Source organism: Bos javanicus, chromosome 2 (genome assembly GCF_032452875.1).
Source record: "Bos javanicus breed banteng chromosome 2, ARS-OSU_banteng_1.0, whole genome shotgun sequence".
In the NCBI taxonomy this organism is placed as follows: Eukaryota; Metazoa; Chordata; class Mammalia; order Artiodactyla; family Bovidae; genus Bos; species Bos javanicus.
The window spans coordinates 36318615-36344796 of record NC_083869.1 but is presented as its reverse complement, the minus strand read 5'-3'; the positions used below and the strand labels follow the sequence as shown (position 1 = coordinate 36344796).

At 41.0% G+C, this 26182-nt stretch overlaps 1 protein-coding gene and 1 long non-coding RNA gene across 6 annotated transcripts in view; one reads left to right on the top strand and one right to left on the bottom strand.

The window, feature by feature from the left end:
• Positions 1-1891: 1891 nt before the first annotated feature.
• On the top strand, positions 1892-19629 carry LOC133235221 (uncharacterized). 2 transcript variants are annotated; one of them, XR_009732486.1, is made up of 4 exons: positions 1892-2192; positions 15260-15382; positions 16974-17028; positions 19243-19629. It is a non-coding gene; the product is annotated as an uncharacterized LOC133235221 (long non-coding RNA). The 2 variants fall into 2 exon arrangements; XR_009732488.1 differs by having other exon boundaries at positions 1893-2192; positions 15294-15382.
• ITGB6 (integrin subunit beta 6) overlaps positions 18472-26182 on the bottom strand; it is a 149752-nt gene continuing 142041 nt past the window's right edge. For all 4 annotated transcript variants that reach the window (XM_061396154.1, XM_061396164.1, XM_061396132.1 and 1 more), the window contains one exon: positions 18472-20628. In XM_061396154.1, coding sequence (XP_061252138.1) covers positions 20530-20628 — 99 coding nt within the window. In that variant the 3' untranslated portion in view covers positions 18472-20529. The remainder of the gene's footprint in view (positions 20629-26182) is intronic.

The following is a 26182-nucleotide window of genomic DNA, read 5'->3' as shown; positions in this document are numbered from 1 at the left end:
TTCACTGTGACCAGACTTATGTGCTATGTTTTAAAAAGAACTTTCCTACTATATTTTGCAGAACAGATTGGAGGTAAGCAATACCCAAGAGTTAGGAGGCTGCAGCAGAATCTTAAATAAAGAGATGGCTCTTGTCTGGACTAGTTGAGGAGAGGAGATGAAACTGGCTCTGATGTCCTCAGAGCTACGGGGAAATGTGGCCAGACATCTGGGCATCACCAAGGGCTCAGATGTGGTCAGGGACCACGATTTCATAGTAGACGGTCTTTTCTTAATGATACGTAAAGCCCAGGTACATGCAGGGAGAAGGTGGACACTGGGCTGCATCCAGATTGATGTCACCCAGTCAGATGACAGCAAATTGAAGACAAGAAAGAAGTTGATTGATGGTGATGGAATCTCACAGGACTCAACTGCATTCTCACAGGTCGGCAAGTGGAGGCAACCAGAGGAGGCCCTGGGGCCAGACTGCCAGGTCCAGACCCTGGGTTCGTCATTCACTAGCTGTGTGGCTGCAGCGGGCTGCTTTACCTCCACTGCCTTAGTTGTTTCATCTGCAGAATTGCAATAATAATAGTGCCGTTTCACTGGCCTGTTGTTAAGATTTAAAGAGTTTATACCTGAAAGGTGCTTAGAACAGTGACTGACACAGAGTAAACACTCGGCCAAGGTAGTTTTATTACTGTTACTACTTAAATAAAGAAAATATTTGGGGGGCAAACAAAGAATGAGGGGTGATTTGGTTTCTTGCTGGGTGGAGAGAAAAGCCATATAATGGTCCTGGTTTCTTCTCAGAAGCTGCCATTCCTGGAGTGCTGGCTGTATCAACACCGTGGTGGTGAAGAGGTAAGGCAGCCTGGGTGTGAGTCTGCTCTATGATCTATGCCAGGTCACGGCACCTCACCCAGCCTCAGCTTCCTTTCTGTAAAATGGAACTCTACAAGTGTCCACGCCGTGTTGGAACACAGGGAAAACACCCATAACCTGGCCAGGAGTGAGCACTCAGGAGATGTGACCACATCTTAGATTATTAGATAATACCCACAGTTATTAGATAATACCCACATTGGTTATGCTGTGAAGTAGGTCTCATTACAGTCATCATATGCTGATGAGGACACTGAGAGCTTAAATGACGTATTGTTAAAGCCCTGCCCTGAGCTACCCATTAGCTTCATGTAATAAGCTATCTCATTAAGAGGAAATCGTACCTTAGATAAAAGAGAATATTGGTTTATGTAAGACAGGAATTTTCTAACCTATTTAATATGTATTTTCAGCAGCTTTCCCCGAGCCATTTATTAAACACTCCTGAGTGTGTTCAGAATATTGCTTTATTTTGTGCTCAAGCCGCAGTGTGGTATTTTAACTAACACCCACAGTCGCTGGAATACTAAGGGGTGAAAACAACTGAAAGTTCATTGGGCTAAAGACCAATTTCAGTACTGAGTTAATGAACTAGTTTTTCACCTTTGTCTAGGCAGCGATTTGTATTAATTCAATTCAATTAATGGCTCTCCCAGTATGCAATATTTAGCCATAAATTTCCACTCACTTGGGAGTTTCAGCTGAACCTCTGTCTTGACTGGTCTTCATGCTACTGCTGCTGCTGCGTCGCTTCAGTCATGTCGGACTCTGTGCGACCCCATAGACGGCAGCCCTCCAGGCTCCCCCGTCCCTGGGATTCTCCAGGCAAGAACACTGGAGTGGCTTGCCATTTCCTTCTCCAATGCATGCACGCATGCTAAGTCGCTTCAGTTCATGTCCAACTCTGTGTGACCCCGTGGACAGCAGCCTACCAGGCTCCTCTGTCCACGGAATTCTCCAGGCAAGAATACTGGAGTGGGTTGCCATTTCCTTCTCCTGACTGGTCTTCATAGGGTATCTTAAGTCTCCCCTGCCAGCGCGTGATCTCATTTCTGCACACTCATGTTCTCCTTCCGTTTTCCACATGTAGCCTCGCAGGGGATGTGCAGACGAAGTAGGCAAAGGGGCACATATTTGAAGAAGAAACAGGAACCTCTCCAGGGAACATGACCACCAGCAACACGTGTTGTCTGAAACCTAGCTGGTCCAGTGGTGCTCAGCCCTCACCATGGTCAAAGTCCCCAGAATAGCTTTTAAAAACCACCAACGCAGAGGCCCCAACTCCCATTGATTCTGGTTCAGATGATCGGGAGTGGGACCCAGGTGTAAGTACATTTTTTTTAAGCTCCTAAAGTGATTGTAATGTGCAGCTGGGGTGGAGAATTTCTGGTTTCTCCCATGAACCTCTCTTGGGTTCTGAGTAGGTAGGGGCAGAAGGTAATGTCTGACACTTGAAATGGAAAGGAAACCTACAAGAAACCTCTTAGTTCAGGGAGAGAGGCTGGTTTTAGAAGTAAAATTTCCCACTGGCTGTGTTAACACAGGGAGGGAGGAGCCAGGTGTGGGCAGCAGGCCTGGAAGCCTGGTGTGGCTGTCATGGGCGAACGGCATCGCCTGACTCTAGGGGCCCCATTTAGGAACTTGCACTGTGAGAGAGCCTTCTCCAGGTCTGCATCTTTGGTTGTTACCCTGCAGGCTATAACTTTCCAGAACTTAATGGGAACCCTGGGGAACAATCAATATTTATTTTAACATTTGTCATTTTCTAGTAATTTAGATATTCTATTCCATTTAGTATTCAGAAAAGTATATAAGACAGTTGTTTTTTAATCACCATGCTGTTTTTAAAATACAAACAATAACAAAATAGAGGGGTGGTTGCACCTTTTGATTTCACCTAAAGAAATTCTGATAAATCAAAACAGGTTCTGTGGGCATGTTTGCATCTTGAAGGATTAGGTAAAAGGAGGAGGAGGAGAAAGAGAGCAGGGTGGAGTTGATGGGTTAAAAAATCCTTCTCCGTTAATTCTTAGCTGTGTTACTTTGGTCAAATTACGTAATCTTGCTGAGCTTCCTCTCTGTATGTAGAACAACAAAAACCTACCATGCAGGTTGTTATAGAATGAGAAATAACGTTGAGTCAAATGCCACGCTCTAGCAGGGCCTCCTCCTCCGTGCTCTGGGACCCAAAGCCATTCTGTGGGAGGGAAAATGATCCTGATGGATCAGGAACAGACAGCCTGTGGTGTGTTCATACTTGTCTTCTCACATGTGCCCAGAGGGTTGGAGACTTGTCAAGTCTCATTTCTAAGACAATTCAAAATGTTAAAGCTCAGGGTGGAAGATAAAAAGAGAGGATTAGACATGAGCCAGTCATGGGGCTATGAAAAAAAACTGGCAGACAAAGAGCTTCATCTGCCCTTCTCAGGTTAAATGGCTTAAGTATTAAAGTTCAGTGTAGCTTTCTGAGAAGCAGGTGAGCAAAGCTAAGTGAATAGAGCACTAATAAGTTGGCAATCCTGTTTTATTTTGCTTGGTCTTCTAGAATCTTCCAAGGAAGGCTACTTAGTTTTTCCACACCTTTACAACTTTTCTAAGCTAAAACAGAAATCACAGTGTTACTGAAAGTGTGGATTTTGTAAAAGGAGAAGATATTGGTAGTCAGATGACCAGGACTTCGTCAATTTAACTTAATATTCCTGTATTATGTTTATAAATCAACATGTAGTTTTGTTCCTGAATAATGGCTTCATTTTCATTTTATTACTAGGAAAAAGCAATTTGTTGGCCAGAAACCTCAGCCTTTAAGAATGATGGGTGAAATAACATTCTTAATACATTCCTAGTGAATCCAGTGGATTAGAAAATTATAGAAGACCTTTGCTGTATATTTAAAAAGTTTTTACTTTCTTGGGCTCAGAGCATGCAGGATAGTGGTAGTTCCTCAGCTAGAGGTCAAACCCACATCCCCTGCGGGGGAAGCACAGTGTCTTGGCCCCTGGACCACCAGGGAAGCCCCCCTGGTGTTGTAGCTTAATTGAGATGAAATTGACAAACAGTAAACTACCTAGGTGTAAAATATACAGTTTAAAAAATTTTGACATATCTATACACCCTTGAAACTGTTACTGTAATCAAAAGAGTGAACGTATCTATCCTCCTTACTAATTCCACTGTGTTCCTTGGAAAGCCCCCCTCTTCTGTTATTCCCTATCCCAGACCCCAGTCAACTACTGATCTGCTTTCTGTCACTATAGATTGGTTTGAGATTTCCAGAATATCATGTAAATGAAATTATATAGCATATGCTTTTTTTGGGGGGGGTTCTGGTTTCTTTCATTCCGTATTGTTATTTGGAAATACAGCCATGTTATTGCATACATTAAAATTTTAATTATTTTTATTTCTGAGTGATTTTTCCACTGTATGGATATACCACAATCTCTTTATCCATTTACCTACTGATAGATATTTGGGCTGTTTCTAGTATTGTGCTATTATAAATAAAGTTGCAAAGAACTTTCATGTATAAATCCTTATGTGGACACATATCCTTTCATTTTTCTTGAGTGAATAACTATAAGAAGAATAACTGGATAAGAGAGTGGTTATGCATTTAATTTTTTCAGAAGCTACCAAATTGTTTTCCAAAGTGGTTGTACCATTTTACTCTCCCACCAGTAGTATGCAAATTCCAGTTCCTCCATATCCTAGCTGTGGTGGGTTGAATTCTATCCTCCCTAAAGATGTTAAAGTCCTGACCCTTAGTCCTTGTGGCCTAATTTGGAAATGAAGTCATTACACGTGATTAAGTTAAGATGAGGTCATCATGACATTTGGACACTGAGACAGGCATGCATGCAGGGAAAACACCATGTGAAGATGAAGGCAGAGATTGCTGTGATACCTGTATAAGCTAAGAATGCCAAGGAATGCCAGCAAATCCCCAGAAGCTAGGAAAAGGGCATGGAACAGATGAAAAGGGCATGGAACAGATCTTTCTTTCACAGCCTTCAGAAGGAACCAACCTTCTGACACTTTTTTGGGTTTCTAGCCTTCAAAAACGTGAGAAAATAAATCTCGTTTCTTAAACCACCTTCTTTGTAGTACTTTTGTTATGGGAGCCCTTGGAATCTAATATTCTTATCAATATTGAGTATGGTCAGTTTTTAAAACTTTAGCTCTCCTAATAGTAGTACAGTGGTATTTCATTGTGGTTTAAATTTGCATTTCTCATACAGCATGGTGCTGTATGTCGTTAATAAGTTTATGTATTGCTATGTATTAAAATTTGCTGAGAGTAGATCTTGTGTCCTCACCAAAAAAATGGTAACTATGGGAGATGATGGATATGATAATCAACTAGATCATGGTAATCATTCCACATTGTATATGTATGTTGTATACTTTAAATAGATGCAGTTTTATTTTTCAATTCTACCTCATTTAAAAATAAATAAATTTGCATTTCTCTAATGACCAATGTTGAAAATATTTTCATATACTTATTTGATATCCATATATCTTCTTTGGTGGAGTATCTGCTCAAATATTTTGCTCATTTTTGTTTTCTTATTACTGAGGTTTGGGAGTTTTTTATAATTTGTACATACAAGTTCTTTATCAATGTATACTGTAATTTGTAAATATTTTTCCCAGTCTGTAGCTTATTTTTTTATTCTCTTAATATTGTCTTTTGAAGAGCAGAAATTTTAGATTTTGGTAAAGTTCACTTTATCAATTCATTCTTTTATGGATCACACTTTGAAATCTAGATATCTTTGCCTAATCCAAGGTCACAATGATGTTCTGTACTTCCTTCTAAATGCTTTATATTTTAAGACTTTAATTTTAGATCTCTGGTCCATTTTGAGTTAATATTTTTTTGTGCGGAGAAGTTCATTTGTTTACATGTGAATAAGCCCCATTTAATTTTGAATAATGCTGGATTCAATTTGCTAACATTATGTTTAGAATTTTTTCCATCTGTGTTCATGAGGGATATTGGTCTTTAGTTCTCTTTTCTTGTAATGTTTTGTCTGGCTTGGTACCAGATTAATGCTGGCCTCAAAAAATGTGTGTTGGTAAGTATTCTGTTTCTGGAAGAGTTTGTGTAGAATTGGTAGGTATTTTTTCTTCTTTAAGCAATTGGTAGAATTCATCTGTAATGCTATCTGGGCCTGGTGTTTTCTTTGTGAGAAGATTTTTAATTGTAATTTCAATTTCTTTTGGAGATATAGGAAAGTCAGGTTACCTACTTTTTTTTTTTCTTGAACAAACTCTGGTAGTTCTTGTCTTTCAAGGAATTCTTCCATTTTATATAAACTTTCAAATTTATAAAGTTTGTTCATAATGTGTGCATTCTAAGTTGCTTCAGTCACGTCTGACTCTTTGCGACCCTTTGGACTGTAGCCTGCCAGGTTCCTCTGTCCATGGGATCCTCCAGGCAAGAATACTGGAGTGGATTGCCATGCCCTCCTCCAGGGGATCTTCCTGACCCAGGGATCCATCCCACGTCTCTCAGATCTCTTAGGTGGGCTCTTTACCACTAGCGCCACCTTGAAGCCCTCGTTTATAATGGTTCCTTATTTATTCATTTAATATCTGTGGAATCTAAAGTGATGTCACCAGTCTCTTTTCTGATATTGCTGCTGCTGCTGCTAAGTCACTTCAGTCGTGTCCGACTCTGTGCAACCCCATAGACGGCAGCCCACCAGGCTCCCCCTTCCCTGGGATTCTCCAGGCAAGAACACTGGAGTAGGTTGCCATTTCCTTCTCCAATGCATGAAAGTGAAAAATGAAAGTGAAGTCGCTCAGTCGTGTCCGACTCTTTGTGATTCCATGGACTGCAGCCTACCAGACTCCTCCATCCGTGGGATTTTCCAGGCAAGAACACTGTAGTGGGTTGCGATTTCCTTCTCCAATGCATGAAAGTGAAAAATGAAAGTGAAGTCACTCAGTCGTGTCCGACTCTTAGCGAATCCATGGACTGCAGCCTACGAGGCTCCTCCGTCCATGGGATTTTCCAGGCAAGAGTACTGGAGTGGGCTGCCATTGCCTTCTCCCTTCTGATATTGGTAACTTGTGTTTTCTCTTTTCCTTTTCCTCATCAATCTGACTAAAGTTTTTCCCATTTTATTTATCTTAAAAAAACTTTTGGTGTCATTGATTTTCTCTATTGCTTTCCTGTTTTCTATTTCAGTTTGATCTTTATTATTTCTTTTCTTCTGCTTACTTGGATTTTATTTTTTTTTTCTTTTTCAGTTTCTTGAAGTAGAAGGGTGAGGTTGAGATCTTTCTTGTTTTCTAATATAAGTACTTATTGCTACATACTCCCTTTACTACTCTGGTGGCATCTTATATATTCTGGTATATTGTACTTTCATTCAGTTCAAAATGTTTTCTAACTTTCATTCCAAGTTCTTCTTTGACCCATGGGTTACTTAGTAGTGTTACTTACTTTCCAAATTCTTGAGGATTGTCCAGATATCTTTTTGCTATTGATTTCTAATGAATTTCTTTGGTCGAAGAACACATTTTGTATGACTTAAGTAAGTCCTTTTACATTTACTGAGATTTATTTTATGGCCTGGAGGAGTATGGTCTACTATGCTAAATATTTTTTTTGAAAGTCATAGTATCTTGTTTATTTATATCATACCAGTTGTAAGCATCTGTGCTGAGTGGTTAGTCATCAGTCCTGTCTGACTCTGCGGGACCCCGGTAGCGCCCCAGGGTCCTCTGTCCTTGCAGTTTTCCAGGCAAGAATACTAGAGTTGGTTGCCATTTCCTATTCCAGGGCAGTGCTTCCGAGGTGTCACTAGTGGTAAAGCACCCATATGCCAATGCAGGAGACATAAGAGACACAGGTTCAATCCCTGGGTTGGGAAGATCCCCTGGAGGAGGGCATGGCAACCCACTCCAGTATTCTTGCCTGGAGAATTCCATGGACAGAGGAGCCTGGTGAGCTACAGTCCACAGGTTTGCAAAGAGTCAGACACAACTGAAGTGACAGCACACACACTCCAGGGGATCTTCCTGACCCAGGAATCAGACCTGCGTCTCCTGTGTCTCACGCATTGCAGATGGATTCTTTACCTGCTGAGCCACTGGGGAAGTCCCTTACTTTTAAAGTAATTTTTATGGAGTGTAGTCGATTTATAATGTTATGTTCATTTCTACTCTGCAGCAAAGTGAATCAGTTACACGTGTACATATGTCTACATTTATAGGGTCTTTTCCCACGTAGGTCATTACAGAATATTGAATAGAGTTTCCTGTGCTCTACAGTACATTCTTATCGGTTATCTATGTAGTAGCGTGTATATGTCCATCCCAATCTCCCAACCCCCTTTCTTTCTTGGTAACCATAAGTTTGTTTTCTAATCTATGACTCTATTTCCATTTTGTAAATAGGTTCATTTGTACCTTTTTTTTTAGATTCCACATATAAGTGATATGATATGATATTTATCTTTCTCTGTCTGACTTCACTCAGTATGACAATCTCTTAAGTCCATATGTGTAGCTGCCAATTATGCTAAATATTTCATATGTGCTTAAAAACATCACATTTTCTTCTGTTTTGGGGTAGAGTGTTCTACAAATGCCAATTAGGTAAGTTGGGACAACTGTAGGACTGTAACTTCAGGCCACCCAAGATGGCTGTTCTCTTGCTCTTCACACATCCCCTCCCTTACCTACACCCTACTCACCTGACTGTCCCTTTCCATTTAATCTTGGAGTCTAATCAGTAACTGCCTGCATACTGAGAGCTCTCTCTACTATGATGGTTTATCAAACGCTCAGTGAGAGGCATGTTCCCCTGTTGGTCTCTCTGAGCCAACCTGATGTCAATTTCCCTCTCCCTCTGGTAGCAAAGACTGCTGCCTTGTCTTGTCCGCCTTCTGATGCACTTGGTAGGGGTGTTGCTCCAAGACCTTGCTTCAGACATGTCAGATTGCTCCCATCAATTAAACCACTGATGTCTCTGTCATTAACCCAGGCTCTTTCTTTGGTCTGGAGGCTAGGCAAATACAGAGATTGCAAACTCAACAATGACTCACCTTGTTTGTTCCCTATCTCTCAGGGATAACTATCCTTTAATGCCTGGTGTCCATTGCCTTGAAAATCAAGTTTTTTTTTTTTTTTTCCAGGAAGGAAGGTAAATCTGGTGTCTCCCTGTTAGTCCAGCTTTTTTGAAAGTAAAAAAAAAAAAAAATTTAAGGGATTTTTTTTTCTCACATTTACATTTGACCCCCAAATTGGCTTTCAGTTCAGTTCGTTGCTCAGTCGTGTCCGACTCTTTGCAACCCCATGAATCGCAGCACACCAGGCCTCCCTGTCCATCACCAACTCCTGGAGTTAACTCAAACTCATGTGCATTGAGTCGCTGATGTCATCCAGCCATCTAATCCTCTGTTGTCCCCTTCTCCTCCTGCCCCCAATCCCTCCCAGCATCAGAGTCTTTTCCAAGGAGTCCTCTTCTCATGAGGTGGCCAAAGTATTGGAGTTTCAGCCTCAGCATCAGTCCTTCCAATGAACACCCAGGACTGGTCTCCTTTAGGATGGACTGGTTGGATCTCCTTGCAGTCCAAGGGACTCTCAAGAGTCTTCTCCAACACCACAGTTCAAAAGCATCAATTTTTCAGTACTCAGCTTTCTTCACAGTCCAACTCTCACATCCATACATGACCACAGCAAAAACCATAGCCTTGACTAGACAAACCTTTGTTGGTAAAGTAATATCTCTGCTTTTGAATATGCTATCTATGTGGGTCATAACTTTCCTTCCAAGGAGTAAGCGTCTTTTAATTTCATGGCTGCAGTCACCATCTGCAGTGATTTTGGAGCACCCAAAAATAAAGTCTGACACTGTTTCCACTGTTTCCCCATCTATTTCCCATGAAGTGATGGGACCAGATGCCATGATCTTAGTTTTCTGAATGTTGAGCTTTAAGCCAACTTTTTCACTCTCCACTTTCACTTTCATCAAGAGGCTTTTTAGTTCCTCTTCACTTTCTAAATTGGCTTTAGATGAGGAGAAAGAGGAGACAGGAAAAAAAAGACTAGCACAAGGAAGTCTAGAAATCTGTACTGTAATATTTTTTTTCATTGGCTCATAACTCTGCTCGGCTTTTTCCCAAGGAGTATTGATTGTGTATGTGTGCTTGTGATTAGTATATAATGCATTTCACACTTAGCTAAAATGAGTAGATTTCAAAACCAATGAATAAACTTAGAAAACACCAACCAATCAAATCTGATCATCCAAGTTAGATGTAAAATCTTAGAAGCATATTACTGTGCCTGGGCTAAAATATCTGTTTTTAAGAGTACAGATGAACTTATTTACAAAACAGAAGTAGAGTCACAAATGTGGAGGACAGGGTTTTGGTTACCCGGAGATGAATTTGGAGACTGGGGTTGACATATACACACTACCATATATAGACCAGATAGTTGATAAGAATGTGCACACGACTGAGCGACTTCTGTGTGTGTGTGTGTATGTGTGTGTGTGTGTGTGTGTGTGTAGCACAGGGAACGCTACTGAATACTCTGTAATAGCCTTTATGGGAAAAGAATCTTTTAAAAAAGAGTGAAAACATATGCATATGTACCACTGATTCACTTTGCTATATACCTGAGGCAAACACAACATTGTAAATCAACTACACTCCAATAAAAAAATTTTAAATAACATCAATGTCTGTGCTTTATTTAAGAATACTTCAGACTCATAGTCTTATCTTCTGAATGCTTCTGACATTGGGATATCAGGTTTTCATCCAGTTTCACAGTAGTGCTATTTGAAAGACAAGGGGCTGTACTAGGCATTCATCCCGAGAAGCCCGATGAGTGGCCCCTGCACTCCTGCGGTCACTGCTTTTCAGGCCAGGGCACGCCTGTGCCCACCGCTTCTGGTCCATCCATCCATCTTAGGCAGTACAGGAAAAACACTGACCAGGGCTACCCTTCACCTTTCTTTCCTAGTCTTCATGAAGACTATTTGCCTTCCATTGGCATTGCTTAGACCATAGAATAGAAAGTATTGTCATTGTCTTGAACCAATTACTAATTTTATCTGTGAATGTCTACATTTTCCTGAGTCACTTACTCAAATATGGTCTTTTGGGTGATTTCTACAGGAGGTTAATCATCTCCATTTGTGCAGATTTTTGCTAGTTTCACTTCCAGAGTAATTTAACTTCCACTTCTGGGGATGGCACAGTTGCCCTCTGCTGTATTAAAGGATATCAGTTGCTAGATAAAGGGATGTTGTGCTTAAACCAAATCAGCCAGGTAGCTTGACTGTACTTTCTATACAGTTCCACTCCCTCCATTGATGAAATATTCTGCCTTCTGGTTTTCCTCTGGTCCTCTGCCTGTAATTGTACTCCCTGAGGGGGTTGTGTGACTCACCTAGGTGAGCCATTGAAAATTTGCATCTCTTTTCACCTCGTCTTTCTTTCTTTGTTTTGACTTGTGCTTTCTATTCAGGCAAATTCCTATTTATTAGTAAGAGCAATTATTTTTCAAGAAAGGTTAAACCCAGACCTGAACTGGTCCTGGCTTGTTAGCTTGAGTTTCTTCATAAAATAAAATAAAATCTGAAAATCTGTCACTTGTGTTCATTGTTTATCATAAATAGTTGTGACCTTGTTATTTCCATTAGCATTCTTAATTTTGCCTGCAAGGCCTCGAGACCTACATTATTCCTCTTCTCCCAACCCCCTCCATCTTCCCCACTGCCTCCTTATTTCTCAGAAAAGCCTGCAATTTGTTTTCTGGGCTGTCCCTCTTTGTGGACTGGCTAGGGAAAGGACTAAGTGAGATACATCACTGTGAAATTATTTTTAGAACTAAGCAATGACCTCTAAGGGTGTGTAATGTTAATCTGAGAAATGTTGCTTGAAATTCCTTTTCATTTTCTCCCTTCATAGCAGATATGTCAGTCCTTTGAGTCCCAAATCTTCCAAGTGTCAGCACCCAGTGGGTTATGAGTAAAGTCTTCTTAACATTCAGACCTGAATTTCATTGGTGCTGTTCTTCACCATGGTGCTTGGAAGATTAACGGGACCTCTTCTGAGGCTCGTATTCACTTCTAGTATCTGGGGATCCCCAGGGGAGGAGGGCACCTTGCATACCCCATGGCAGCTTGGTGGGGCTCATTCTGGCAATTGCCTCCAGGGTACCACACCCAGGCCTGGAACACTGCCCCAGCTCTACCCTCTGAGCTGAGTATGTGCCTCCAGGCCCCCCTGAGGCTCCCATCACCCCCTGCACTCCCTCCTGCTGCTGGGCTCCAGGCTCTGCTTTCTGCCCCAGCCCTGATCGAGACCCGTTCCACTGCATCCACTCACCTCTGCACCACAGCTGGATGCTCTGCCTTCCCAACCAACAGGGCCCATCTTTCTTTTGGCATTTGGAGGCAGCTCCTGTGATCCTCTCCTTTCAAAGGGGCCCCCCTCAGTAGACCTCAGGGTTTAGCAGGTCAGACTTTAGTTTACACAGAATTCTTTCAAGGGCTGGCTTAAGAAGCTGCCGCCTCGTGTACCTAGAACCAGTATTCTCCGCTTACAATTTGATACTTTCTTTGTGTTATCTAGCTCATGGTATCAGAGACTTATCTATGTTATTCTTTTTCATGTACTTCATGTTTGTTTCCTTGAAATTTGCTGTCTGTTTTGCCTCCTCCCTTCCTCAGTTCTCTACTTATACCCGGACTTCAGCCTTGGCTATTCTGTTCTTTTTGACAGAAAGTGATTATTGGAGGCACTCAGTGACTGAATACAGCTATCATTTACTGCACATGTATTGAGTGTCTATGTCAACTACTTTAACATATTGTTTCAGTTAATTCTCACAATAACTCCAGGAAATAGGTGAGAATACATGCAGCGGTGATAAACAGAACCGGGGTGAGGACAGGAGTATCTGTCAGATCGTGGTCTCTTCCCTGTGGACTCTAAGTGTGTGAGGTTAAACACAATTAAATGTTCACATCCCATTACTGCCTACATCTAAGTATAGGATAGTAAATGGTAACCCTGCGTGCCAAGAAAGTTGTTTCACAGCTGCGACAAATACTGTGTATCCTTTCCTGTGTCCATCTGGAACTGAAATCATTTTCAAGTTTTTAAATGAATCATGGAATTTTATTAAGGCATAAGTTGGTTATCTCTTAAAATGAATACTAGATTTGGATAAGCCAAACAATGAACATGACCAAGAAAGCTTCAGAAAGAAAAGCATTGTGTATTTTTCTTGCCTCTGTGACAAATTCATATCTTTTATTATGCCCAGTGTTTTTAATCTTTTATTTCTACTTTTCTTCTCCAAGTCTATCTTCTTAGTAGAAGAGTTTCCAAAATCTGACACACTTCTTGAAATCGATGAAGTAGATGTTTAATATACCAAAACTATGCAAGATACATTTAATAGCTAGTCTGCTTAATTTAAAATTTCATTTTCCCACTGCAGTGTTTATAAAACTAGTAACAGTCTGTAGAGAACATGGGAGAATCCCATGGAGCCTGGAGGGCGACAGTCCATGGGGTAGCAGAGTTAGACACAACTGAAGCGACTTAGCATGCACACACAGAGAACATACTAGAATATTGTCGTTTATTATGAAAGGAGATAAATAAACAAATAAAAAAAGACATAGTTCTCATTTTTAAAAAGTATGAAACAATAGTTATTAATCAAAGGGTAAAATTATGAAATAACTGTTAAGTTTATTAATAGCATTAAAGTGTTTTTTGTAAGACATTTCATAAAGGTGATTACAACTTGAATTCTAGCACTTTAAACAGTGTAACCTAAGAACTCCTAAAAGAAATTTTAAGCAAATGGTAATTATCATTTTTAATATTTAAAAGACTAATCACAACATGTATCACCACTCGCTTCTTTAGGAAAATTAAACAAAACAAGCAAAAACCAAGAGCTTCAGAATTACCTATACTGGAGAGTCACAGGCATTATCATTTTCTGGCTACTTCTGCCACCTCCATCACTCCATCCCCACCTCTGCCTCTCCTTTTGAACTAATTAGCTAGCAAAGGGAGGCACTGGCCACTTTCCCCTCCAAGTCCTCTGTTTCCTCCAGGAGGCAGGGCCCTTGGGGATGCTGGACAAGGGCTTGCGAGGTGCCAACTTCTTCCACTGCAGCCCCAAGGGCAGCAGGGCCTGTGAGGACAGCAGTGTGTGCGCTTAGTGAGGACTTGGAGGAAGACAGGGGCTCTCCCATCAGACAAGCAAGTCCGCCTACGCCACATGAAGCACCAGCATTCTCAGAGAACACCCCTATGGATGCAGAAGTCTTGGCTGCTGACAGAAGTTTCCTTGACATGCTAAGACCCCTCTTCCAAGACCTAAACTTTCCCTCCAGAACTCCTGATGTGGATGCCACCTCTGTGTGCATAGTGGCAGACTTCTGAGGCATCTGACTTAAAAGGTGGCAGGCAGGGCTCTGGAAGGAGAAGTGAGCTCTATGTGCTTCACATTGACACTCAGCCTTGCTAACTTCTCTGGTTAGAGCCCCATGCCCAAGAAGGTGCTTTACTTTGCAGCTAGGTGTATCATCACCCTGCAGGTAAGCCTACGTAGTTCAGTGAAAATCCATGATTACATCTGGGAAAGCAACTCTAAGACCTATCCTACCAGGCTTGGATTAGTAGCAGGGACTTACTGGGAGGACAGAGGAGTGGGCAGAGCCCAAGGTAAGCACTGTCAGTGACCTTCAGGATTGTATGGTGTTTTAAGACTGAAGCATTGGAGTGAGATGGCCTCAGGTCCAAACTCTGCCCTGAGCATTTATAAATTTAGTAACCCCAGGCAATCCTCAGTTTTCTGAACAGCTGTTTCCCTCTTAGTAAAGTGGGGAAAACAATACAACCTCTCAGGAACTAAATATAGTAAGATGCATAATATGCTTTACATAATGCTGGTTATAGTAAATAATCAATGAATGATGACTTTTATTGTCATTATGTCCTTACCGGATTTATAAGACAGGAGAGCATGATTCCAAATAATAGCATGATTCCAAATCCAGAGTTCAAATTCTGGCTTCAAAGCTTGCTAAGTTCATGACCTAGGCAAGTTACTTACTATCTGTAAAACAGGAGATACTAGTAATACCATTCCATAGGATGATCGTGGGCTCTGTATGTGTTAGCCTATATAAAACTTTTGGAACAGTAGGTGTTACCTATTTTTAATAATAATACAAATTATGTAATACTAGTAAGTTACATCTATTAAAATAAGAAATAATAAATTCCTCAATTAAAATAATAGATGTTTCTGGTAAGAAGTGCCTGCGTGTGTGTGCTCAGATGCTTCAGTTGTGTCTGATTCTTTGTGACCCTATGGATTGTAGCCCACCAGGTTCCTCTGTCCATGTGATTCTCCAGGCAAGAATACTGGAGCGTGTTGCCATGCCTTCCTCCAGGGGATTTTCCCACCCCAGGGATCGAACCATGTCTCCTACGTCTCCTGCACCGTAAGTGGATTCTTTACTGCTGAGCCACCAGGGAAGTCTTCTAGTAAGATACATGTATTAAAATAAAGAAGAAATATATATGTATGTATATGCACACACAAACATGCATCAGTAGTAGGTCTAGTGAAGCCAGCTGAAGAAAAATACATAGCGACTTTTTCCCCAGGCAGTCATTGACAAACAGTGGAGTTTCACGAAGCACTGTCTTTTGTTGTTGGGTTGGAACTAGGTTGGCTACTACACAAGGACCATGAATGTAAACACATTTCAGGCTGAGAAAGCACCTCCTTTATGAGCAGTAAGTCTCCGTATTAAATGTGTACTTAGAAATCACAAGGAACAGATTGAAATTTCAAACTGACTCCTGTGGGATTTGTAAAGCCTTGAAGTTGTTCATGACACCAAAGAGTGTGTGTGAATCAAATTTGTGCCTCCCAGGGTCTGGCTCCAGGACAAGCTAAAGAGAGGAAAAATTTCCGAGTTGCCTATGCTGCTCTCTCTTTGGTTGTGCAGCCAAGTGGGAGAGAACTGAAGATCAGATATTTGACCTTCACTCAGCCTAGGGTGATTCATGTTTGAATGCCTCCAAAGCACAAGAAAGGCAGCATTTAACAGCCCACAGTCCACAGCTCAGAAGAATTTATGTCTTGGTCCAGGTAGTAGGACTATGAACCACTGCCCACTATTCTGACTACTGAAGCCTCATACAAAACTTCACTCATTTAGAACCAGGGCATCCGAGCCCAGCTGACCTAGTAAAAGAGGTCCCAGCCACTTAAGTTTCCTTGCTTTTTAGCTGTGTTGAATCTGCTGCTGTGTAGTGACATTTAATAAAAGACTTTCTATTTATCATGTTTAATTCAATTCCTATTTCTTATTCCCTTTGAATAAGGAGTTTTAGATTTCCATAAAATGAGGATGATATGAAACCAATATGAATGAGCAACATTTAAATACACTTACCCTTTGGAGAGATCAACTTACTCCCTCGGTTAAAGACTACTATTGGAGGGATTGCTTCTCTCATATCTTGTCCCTTCAAGAAGTTCTGCAAGAAATGGATATGGTGAGGCAAAGAAGAGAGCAACTCAGAAGACTCTTGGTTGCTTTGGGAGATTCGGGGTCTTCCATTTTGTGGGTTTTGCGGGAGTATTTGGGGGCATGATTGTTTCTGGTGTTGACAAGGGGAAACATGGGCCAGATTAACGTACCATGCAGACTCTGCTGAGGTTCTCATGGAGCTGGGCCTTCTTGCTCCTGCCTTGGAGCCCTGCAGGCTGCCTTCATCAAGACAGCAGCAGGCCCAAAATGACGAATATGTTTAAAGGTTGTTGCATGGCAGAAACCGACACTACTGTATAAAGCAATTTTCCTCCAATTAAAAAAGAATATCCAACTGCTCCCGCCCCCATCAATATTGCCCAGACATAGTCGCTTTCCACAAAGACTTTTTTGTCTCTCTTTCCCCAAATTTCCTGCCTCTTCCTCAAACCCAGCTGGGAAAGCATGCTCTCTCCCTTCCCCTTAACAGCTCAGTTCAGATTGACCAATTATTGCATTCTTCTTTTAATGTTGCTGTTTTCTCTCCCAGGTCCGGCTGCCACTCTGGACTTGGGCACAAGATTTGCTGTGGCCCTTGACCCCTGGTGAGTTAGCGGGAAGCTGAGGCTCTACCCCCAAGAGGACTGTGTGGGTTGGTGCTGGGGCGACTCTCAGCTTAGACTTGGGGGGCCAGGTAGAGCCAGGTGGATCTGGGATGTGCATAAACTGGATCCAGTAGCCTGATAGTGTATATTTATTTGTTTGTTTTCTTCTTCCTGACTTGGGATCATGGAGACTGGTTATTTTGTTCATTGCTGAATCCATAATCATAAGAAATATGTCTGGCATACATTAGGTACTCAAGAAAACTGATTGAATGAGTTCATTGAGCCCCTACTATGTATCAGAGATTGTTACAGGTGCTAGAAGAGACAGGCACTGCTACCATTCTACAGATGGAAAAACTAAGCAGAAAAGTGACTTCCTCAGGACTATTCAAAATGGGCACAGTTTCCAGATTTCCAGACATCTGGCCTTTAGTCTACAAGAAGCATTTTGTTTCTGAATATTAGCATGCTTAACTTGTGTTCCCCTGTCTTTTTGTAAAGAAGGGGTCTTTTTTCTGAGAGAAAGGACTTTTTCTAAGCTGACTTCCTTTGTGAGCATTTGGTCTCTCTCTGCTTAATTTTTCTGATTTGGAAAATAAGCATCACACCATGAAGTCTCAGATGGATGCTCAGGAAGACAGCACTACCTCACTGTTAGTTTGCTGGGGCTGCCATAACAAAGTATCACAGACTGGGGAGCCTAAAGAGAAGACATTTATTTTCTCACAATTCTGGAGGCTAGAAGTTCAAGACCAAGCTGTTGGCAGGTTCTTCCAAGGCCTCTCTCCTGATTGCCATGTGGCTCAGATGGTAAAGCGTCTGCCTACAATGCAGGAGACCTGGGTTCAATCCCTGAGTCAGGAAGATCTCCTGGAGAAGGGAATGGTAACCCACTCCAATATTCTTGCCTGGAAAATCCCATGGACGGAGGAACCTGGTGGTCCAAGGGGTCGCAGAGTCGGACACGACTGAGCGACTTCACTTTCCCCTTGTCTTTACATGGTCTTCTCTTTGTGCATCTGTGTGACCCAATCTCTTCTTATAAGGACACCAATCATATCAGATTAGAGTGACCTCACTTTAACTCACCTCTTTAAATTTCTTGGCTCCAAATGCAGCCATATTCTGATTAAGACTTCAGATTGTGAATTTTGGGGCGAGAATCACAATTCAGCACAAACACTTACCCTAAAGAACTTGATTTTACACAATATGGGGTAATGTCCAGACCTGCTTAAAAACCTCATGATGTCAGTATTGTAAACTTGCAGCAAATTACAGCTGACAACCTGCTGTCTCCTGCCTTCAGTGGCTACCTTTTTCTACTCTTCTCCTTGGCTGAGACCAGCAAAGCAGTCAGAACAGGTCACCCAGGGATACAGAAATCCAAAAAGAGGGTTTTGTGCCAGGTAAATAAAAGGAATCATCATTCATCTAAGGTTCATTGTTTAAATTATGATGTTTATTTATGTCAATGCAAAATACAATAAAGCAACTTACAAAAAACAACCACTGTATCTTCATGTAACATAACTCTTCAGTGAACAGAAGTACTACTGTTAATGTTTTGACCTTTTCAAGGTCCAGCCTTGGATCAAAACAGGATGCAGAGAAATAGCAGATTTTTTTCTACCTTCCCCAATATACACACAAAGGAAATTTATATATCCTAAAATCCCATTCTAGTAGTAATACAAAAATATCACACATAGAGATGAATACCGCCATTGTGTCATTGGAATTGCAACTTCCTTATTGCTTGAGATTTCCCACCAACCCTGGGCTTCAGTCAGGAACACATGGGTACATCAGCCCTTCAGGTTTCCCAAATGATTGTTTAGTAATTCTTTTAGTATAACTGCATACTCCCCAAGTGTCTAATTTACCTGAGTTATTTAGAAACCTGAAAAAAATAAGTCTCTAAGTGATCAAATTGTGTACCAAACTCTCTGACAGAATTGAAGAGACTTATCATGGGTTATTCTGTGCCAGTTCAGTGGATAAACACGAAGCCTCCATTACCTAATGAACTACCCACCTAGTAAAAGGCTTCACATTACAATTTTCTCAAAGGTAATAAACATTGCACGAAAGTACAAGACCTCATCTATATTCCAGTAGTTTAAGTGCTATTTGTCTAGCCACTACATTTTCAAACAAATGGCAATTATCACTTAACTAACAAAATCTTTCTATCATTTCACTGATAAGAGTCAGTCTCACACTGCGGAAAGAAGCAGCAGCTTGGAGCTAGAAGATCTCAATTCCAGACCAGTTCCACCCACTCTCTGAGGCTTAGTTTCCTTCCGAGGATCAATGAGATGAAAGTGCTGTGTGAAGCAATATTAACTATAAGGAATAATATTCTACGGAGTTCATCTCTTCAATTAACCTGTGGATCCCTAATTACCCACATGTATTTTGCAAGTAAAATCCAACTTTTTCAAGTAGCATATTCACCATATGCAACTGAAATATGCAAGCCGGGTTATGCAAATGGAAAAAGAATACAGATTTAAGTAAGCCTATTACTCACAGGAGACTTGTGTATTCATGATGCGTTTGGTTTAAAACCATTAAAAATTTTATTCTGTTTAATGCATGGTCCTTTTGTGTTATTGGAGCTCAATTTGAATAAGCTATCTCACTATTTAAAATTTTTGACAAGAAATTAAAACTTTCATATGAAATTTACAGGGTTTACATGACTGTGAAACTGAGTTAAATGGGTTGAGAAATACAGAAGGAGTAATAGTCTGAAAACGCAGGGTCAATCGGGAAACTGAATGTAGAAGTTTATTTTTCAGGTCATTAAACATAACCTAACGATAGGCGTGTTATTTTTGTGTTTTACTGGTGACTTCCTAATCTATAAATTACTTTTTCTTCATCTGTAAAACAAAAAAAAATTGACTTTTAGGAACATTCAAATCTGTAGAAATTATTAATACTTCATTTTCATTCTTACATGAGGAGCATCTTTAGGAGAATTACATCCTATAGCTTAAGTAAAAGTCAGTATCCCATTTTTTTCATTGGTTAAGAAAAAAACCTTCCTTTAGGAAAGGGCAGATTTACTAAAAGTTTAGAATTCGTTGGCAAATTTGACTATATAATGTGGCATATGGACTTTGTGACTTTGCTGAGACAGACTTCAGGTAGCTGTATTTCTGTAACAAATGAGATTCTAATTTCAAACATTTTTCAAATGCAAATCAGGCCTTCATGAATCATTTTGATGATTTTTTGAGGCATTAATGGAACAGAGTTAGTATTTTTGAAATGATCCCCAAAGTCACCCCTTTGCTAAGGATATCTCTCTTCTTGATTATTTCGAAACTGTCAACATTGTCTCTAACCTTCACGCAGAAAATGACTGATCTCCAAATGACCTATTATTATCTTAAACCAATCTTAAAACAACAAAGAGAGAAAAATTAAATAGTGCAATAACATTTCATATCAGTGAAACAAAATTTGTCTGTGCATAAAGTAGTTCTATCCATCCGTGGAAAGATCAACCTTTTGTTTTTCCTTGTGTTTATAGGTTACATTTTTAAAGGTACTGGTGGAGCCTCTGTACAGTGGATTGGTTCCCTAAAAAAGAAAAAAAAAAGGTCCAAATGAAAGTATGTATATTTTGTTACTACACAGTTTTAATATATCTAAATAATTTCAGTGTACATTACAGATTGGAAAAAGAAAGTTAGGCTTAATCTTGGAAGATATGTGAATAATTTTGATTAATTTGATATTTCATACTTTTAGCATTTAACAATGTATACTTTATTGTTTTTTATTATGAAAAAATAATTTTGTATCCTAAGAATCTTACCCTTTTTGGAAATGCAGTAAATCATGGATTTTTGGAAATGCACATGGAACAAAAAATGGCTGCTTTGTTCGCTGCTGTTTCACCAGAGCTGAAAACAGTTCAACTAGCCCACAGCAGGCACTCAGAATTGATCAAATGAACAGAATGAACCAACAGGTGACCCAAAATAAAATGGGAAAGATGAAGACGGGAAAAGTGAACTGGTAGAAGCATACAAAGATGAATGACAAACACACTGAGTGAAGTCAGAGAAGGAGAAATATCCTATGATGTCCCTTATGTGCTGAATCTAAGAAGAAATGATAAAAATGAACTTATTTACAAAACAGAAACAGACTCACAGACTTAGAGAACCAATTTATGGTTACTGGGGGGAGGGTTGGGGTAAGGGATAGTCCGGAGTTAGGGATGGGCACACATACACTGCTATACTTAAAATGGATAACCAACAAGGACCTACTGTATAGCACAGGGAACTCTGTTCAAGGTCATGTAACAGCCTGAATGGGAAGGGGCTTGAGGGAGAATGGATCTATGTATATGCATGGCTGAGTTCCTTTGCTGTGCACCTAAAGCTATCCCAACATTGTTAATCTCCTACAATCCAATACAAAATAAAACGGTAAAAAGAAAGAAAAGTATCCACCTTTAAGAAATGCATTGAGATGGTGAGAAGCATCAAACTAGGGCACAAATAATCTTGCTAAAATGAGACCAAAATTCAGAAGGAGTTACAACTAGCTTCTTGGGACAGCAAACACCTGCTAGTAGATAGTAAAAAGAATTGGGTGGCTTTCCCTTGCTAGAGAATAACAGTGTGGAAAGGAGAGAGTCACAAGAGACGGGTATGTGGGATGCCAGGCTTATGACAGAGTACTGGTCCCCAGGAGGATTGGGCAAAACAGCGTTGCCCCCAGGGCAGTAGAATGGTTGTGTGCAAAGCCTGGATAATTCAATTGCTCTGTCTGGATTGTAGACGTGTTCCCAGGTGCCATCACTGGGACCAGACAGCCCAAAGCTCTCTAGGTGTTTGAATAAATGCTCAACCTGAGCCTCCAATTTCTCTCCTTCAGTTTCATTGTTTCATGCAGGCACGAGATGTCTGGATAAGGAACATTTCCTTCCCTCCCATTCCCCAAGGTTGGGCATGCAGACTTTGGCTTCAGAGAGCCTGGGTTCTAACCCAGCTCTACCATGTAACCTTACTTAAGCAGTTCTGAACCTTGGCATTCTCATCCATAAGAGGGATTACCAAAGTGCCCACCTGGTCCATGAGGACCGTACTTCAGCAGGTACCTGGCACATAGTAAGTGCTCAAAAAACGCTGCTTCTTCTCATCAGTTCAATTCAGTCACTCAGTCATGTCTGACTCTTTGTGACCCCATGGACTGCAGCACGCCAGGTTTCCCTGTCCATCACCAATTCCCAGAGTTTGCTCAAACTCATGTTCATTAAGTCGCTGACGCCATCCAACTATCCTCTGTCGTCCCCTTCTCCTCTTGCCTTCAGTCTTTCCCAGCACCAGGGTCTTTTCCAATGAGTCAGTTCTTCCCATCAGGTGGCCAAAGTATTGGAGCTTCAGCTTCAGCATCAGACCTACTTACATATAACTTCTTTGCATTTGGAATTTCCTTTTTTGAAGGTCCTGGATAGGGTGCTAAAGATATGCCCCACTTCTGGGCTTTGGGATTTGGCACAGTATTTCCAAGCCCATTTTTGAGTATGTATGGAGTCTGGGTGCCACCTCTGACCCTCCAAATTACCATACTTTGATCTCCTTATCCCCTGAATGGCAGAGATGGTAGCATTTTATAGGCATAGATTTGAGAAAACAAAACAAAACAAAGTAATTGTATTTGCTTTCTCAGTACATTTCTCTCAGCTCTCAGAAGAACTGAATTCAATTGAAAAGCATTCTCTGGCCTCTCCCTCTTGTTTCCCTTGGATGCACTGCAGTATCTTCGTAGTGAAGAGGAGTCACACCTGCACCTGTTTCTGTGTTGCCCAGAGCCAGGGGCCTACCTCTGATTGAGCAACATGTTACCTTTGTCCATGTGCCTCTGCAGAGAGATGCTATCTCAGTGATGAGGGCAAATACAGAAGAGGCTCCCTGGTGGTGGGTGACGAGTGAAGGCCAAGTCACTATATTGCTTCTACTCCTGAGGTCAGCTTGGATAATCATGAGGACTCTCCAGTCCCTAGTCCTACTGCAATAAAAACTCGAGATTTGGAGGGTGTATGGCTGATGGATGTCTTAGATGCAAGCAGAGTCTTGTTCACAAACAAAATTCATGTGTGGAACTCTATTAAATTTAAGAGATTAATTTAATTGCAAACTAGTAAGTCCAGTCCATTCTAAAGGAGATCAGTCCTGGGTGTTCTTTGGAAGGACTGATGCTAAAGCTGAAACTCCAGTACTTTGGCCACCTCATGCGAAGAGTTGACTCATTGGAAAAGACCCTGATGCTGGGAGGAATTGGGGGCAGGAGGAGAAGGGGATGACAGAGGATGAGATGGCTGGATGGCATCACCAACTCGAGGGACATGAGTCTGAGTGAACTCTGGGAGTTGGTGATGGACAGGGAGGCCTGGCGTGCTGCGATTCATGGGGTTGAAAGGGTCGGACACGACTGAGCGACTGAACTGAACTGAACTGAAGTTTAAGTTGGGTACAGAAGAATAAGGGACTCGACTGAAGAGGAAAGATGGGAAAAAATGAGATGTGAAGGCTGGGAGTAATGGGTGTGGCACTGACCTGGAGGAATTGAGGGACTTAGGAAACCAGACACTGAGTAAGAGGAAACAAGCTGTGAGTAGGGCCACGGGCAGAGCTTTGTAAGACTAGGAGCTCTTTTGTGGATCCCATCCCAGATCACGTCAGGCATCCCACATCTCACACTAAACACAGCTGATGTGCACAACAAAGGAGGTGACTTGAGTTGCAATTGACTGGATACACAATGCTATTTGGCAGATATTTTGTTGAATGTTTCATTTTGATTGTGCAGTTTTCTTTCTGTGTTTTGAAGCAACTTTGTTTATTAAAGCTTACAATATTTGGCGGGCGGGGAGGTGGTTCTTACAAAGGTAGTCATAGGGTCTGGGCATGCTAACAGAGGTGGTGGATGAAGCAGATGCCAACATAGTAGGAAGGTAAGGTAGAAGCTTAAAGCTAGGGTAAAAGCAAGTACATCTGATGCAGGCCAGTAGAGTTTTTCCTGGCCTCAGCTGGTGATCAGAACTCAGAAGAATGAGCTCAAATGAAATGCTGCTGGCAGGAGAAAGTGGGGTGATGTCCAGCACTGCCTCCCTTAGTGCCATGCCAGCGGCAGCCTCTCTGCCTAGGATTTCCAGCTGAGACACATGCTTGCGTCTGGCTCCATTTCGGGTGGATCTGCCCTCCTGCACTGTTTAAACAAGGTCAGGTTTCCTCCAACCGTCTGTTGTCACTAGGCTGACTCTCCCAGGAGTTCTGGGTGGTGCTAATTTAGGCTGTGGATTTTACAAATGCAATGGCACATTTTTTGAGCTTGAAAAAGTGGTAATAAGAAAGCTCTCTGTCATGACCCACAGCTGCCCTAATGACTGCCTAACTGCCAAATGTAGCCCTGATTTGCTTGGCACAGTGCAAAATCAATCCATGGCTGTAACGAATGTCAGACAACGTTTTTTGCCTTTAGTTAATGACTTGTCATCCTAGGAAAAAATGTCTAATCAAAAATGGATTTAAATATCTTCCCTTTGTGTTTTCATAAAGACTATGGAATGGGGGGGGTGGTATTTCTAAAAGTGTAATAAGAGGTAACCTTTCTTTATAGTTGATGAATGAAATGTTTCAGGAGGCAAGAACAAAGCTCTTTCTTATCCAGAGCTCTATCACCTTTACAGTCTAATGGGGGCCTAGGGGTCGGAAGATCCCACTGTTGTCCCTGGAGATCCCCTGGGTTTGAAGACCAAATTCAGTTCTTCAAGAGGAAAAAGGTTTTAGATAAAAACAAAATCAAATCAAAAAACCCCAAAATGGATGCACTGAGCAGCATTCTTTTTTTTTTTTCCAATAGGACATATGAGTGAAATTTGAATTGAATAATTCGAATTAAATCTCTTTTGCATCCAAGTGAATAATTATGACCCAGTTATTATCTAGTCAAGAACATCAAACATTTGTTATTCAAAGAAACTCAATTTAACAGGGAATAATATTTTTCATTTATGCTTTTATCTGTTTAATGCATATTTTAATTCTACTTTCAGTGAAGAGACAACAAAAATTCAGCATTTGAATTTCAGTCATGTTCTACATCCTGAGGGAAAACAATTCATGTTTGGGCGGAAATTAACTGTTAATTAAAATGTTATTTTAAAGATATTAATCATTTGTCAGGATTCATGCCTTTGTAGGAGAACATGAAAAAGTGCTGGTTAGTAGATACACATCATATAATTGCCCGAGTGCTTGTTTTCAGAACACCTGCCTATTATTTCTAGGAGGGTCAAGGCTTGCTTGGAAGAAAAGGCTGCAATTAGGATTTCAGCTCCATCATAAAGCAACAATTTGGGAAATCTCTTATCCTTTCTGAGCCTCAATTTTCTTACATTCAAAAATGGGAAACTCAAGACTACTGCTTAGGGCTCGCGGTCTTTCAACTAACTTCTGCTATTGCATTTTGTACTAACTTAATCACATTCTTGTTTGCTTCTTTTCCAAAAATTTTTCCAATTTAGTTTATTACGGAATACTGAATCAAGTTCCCTGTGCTATATGCAGTAGGTCCTTGTTGGTTACCTGTTTTGCAATAGTAGTGTGTATGAACCTATGTTTACCCGGGAAATGGGCTGGGTGGGTAAGGGATGGATTGGGGGTCTGAGATTGACATGAACACACTAATCACATTGTTTAACCTGGTTGCCTTCTGACCCCTTCCAGCCATTTTCTTGACAGTTGGTGAGAGTTAAAAACCCACTCCAGTGTTCTTGCCTGGAGAATCCCAGGGACGATGGAACCTGGTAGGCTGCTGTCTATGGGGTCGCACAGAGTTGGACATGACTGAAGCAACTTGGCAGCAGGAGCAGACAGTTAAAAGCAACATTTATGGCCAGGGAGACAGGTGAAGGTAATTGCTCCAATACTTTGGCTTCATAGTACTGGGTTCTAAGTCACCAAACTTGTCAGGTTACATTTTTACCTCATTAGAGATAGAAACATTATATCTTCATTGCAAATCCTCACTTTACATTACTAAGGACTTTGTTTAATTAGGAAAAGTCCACACATACACAAAAGAAGAGGAAAGTCATATCGTGAACCTCTGTAGA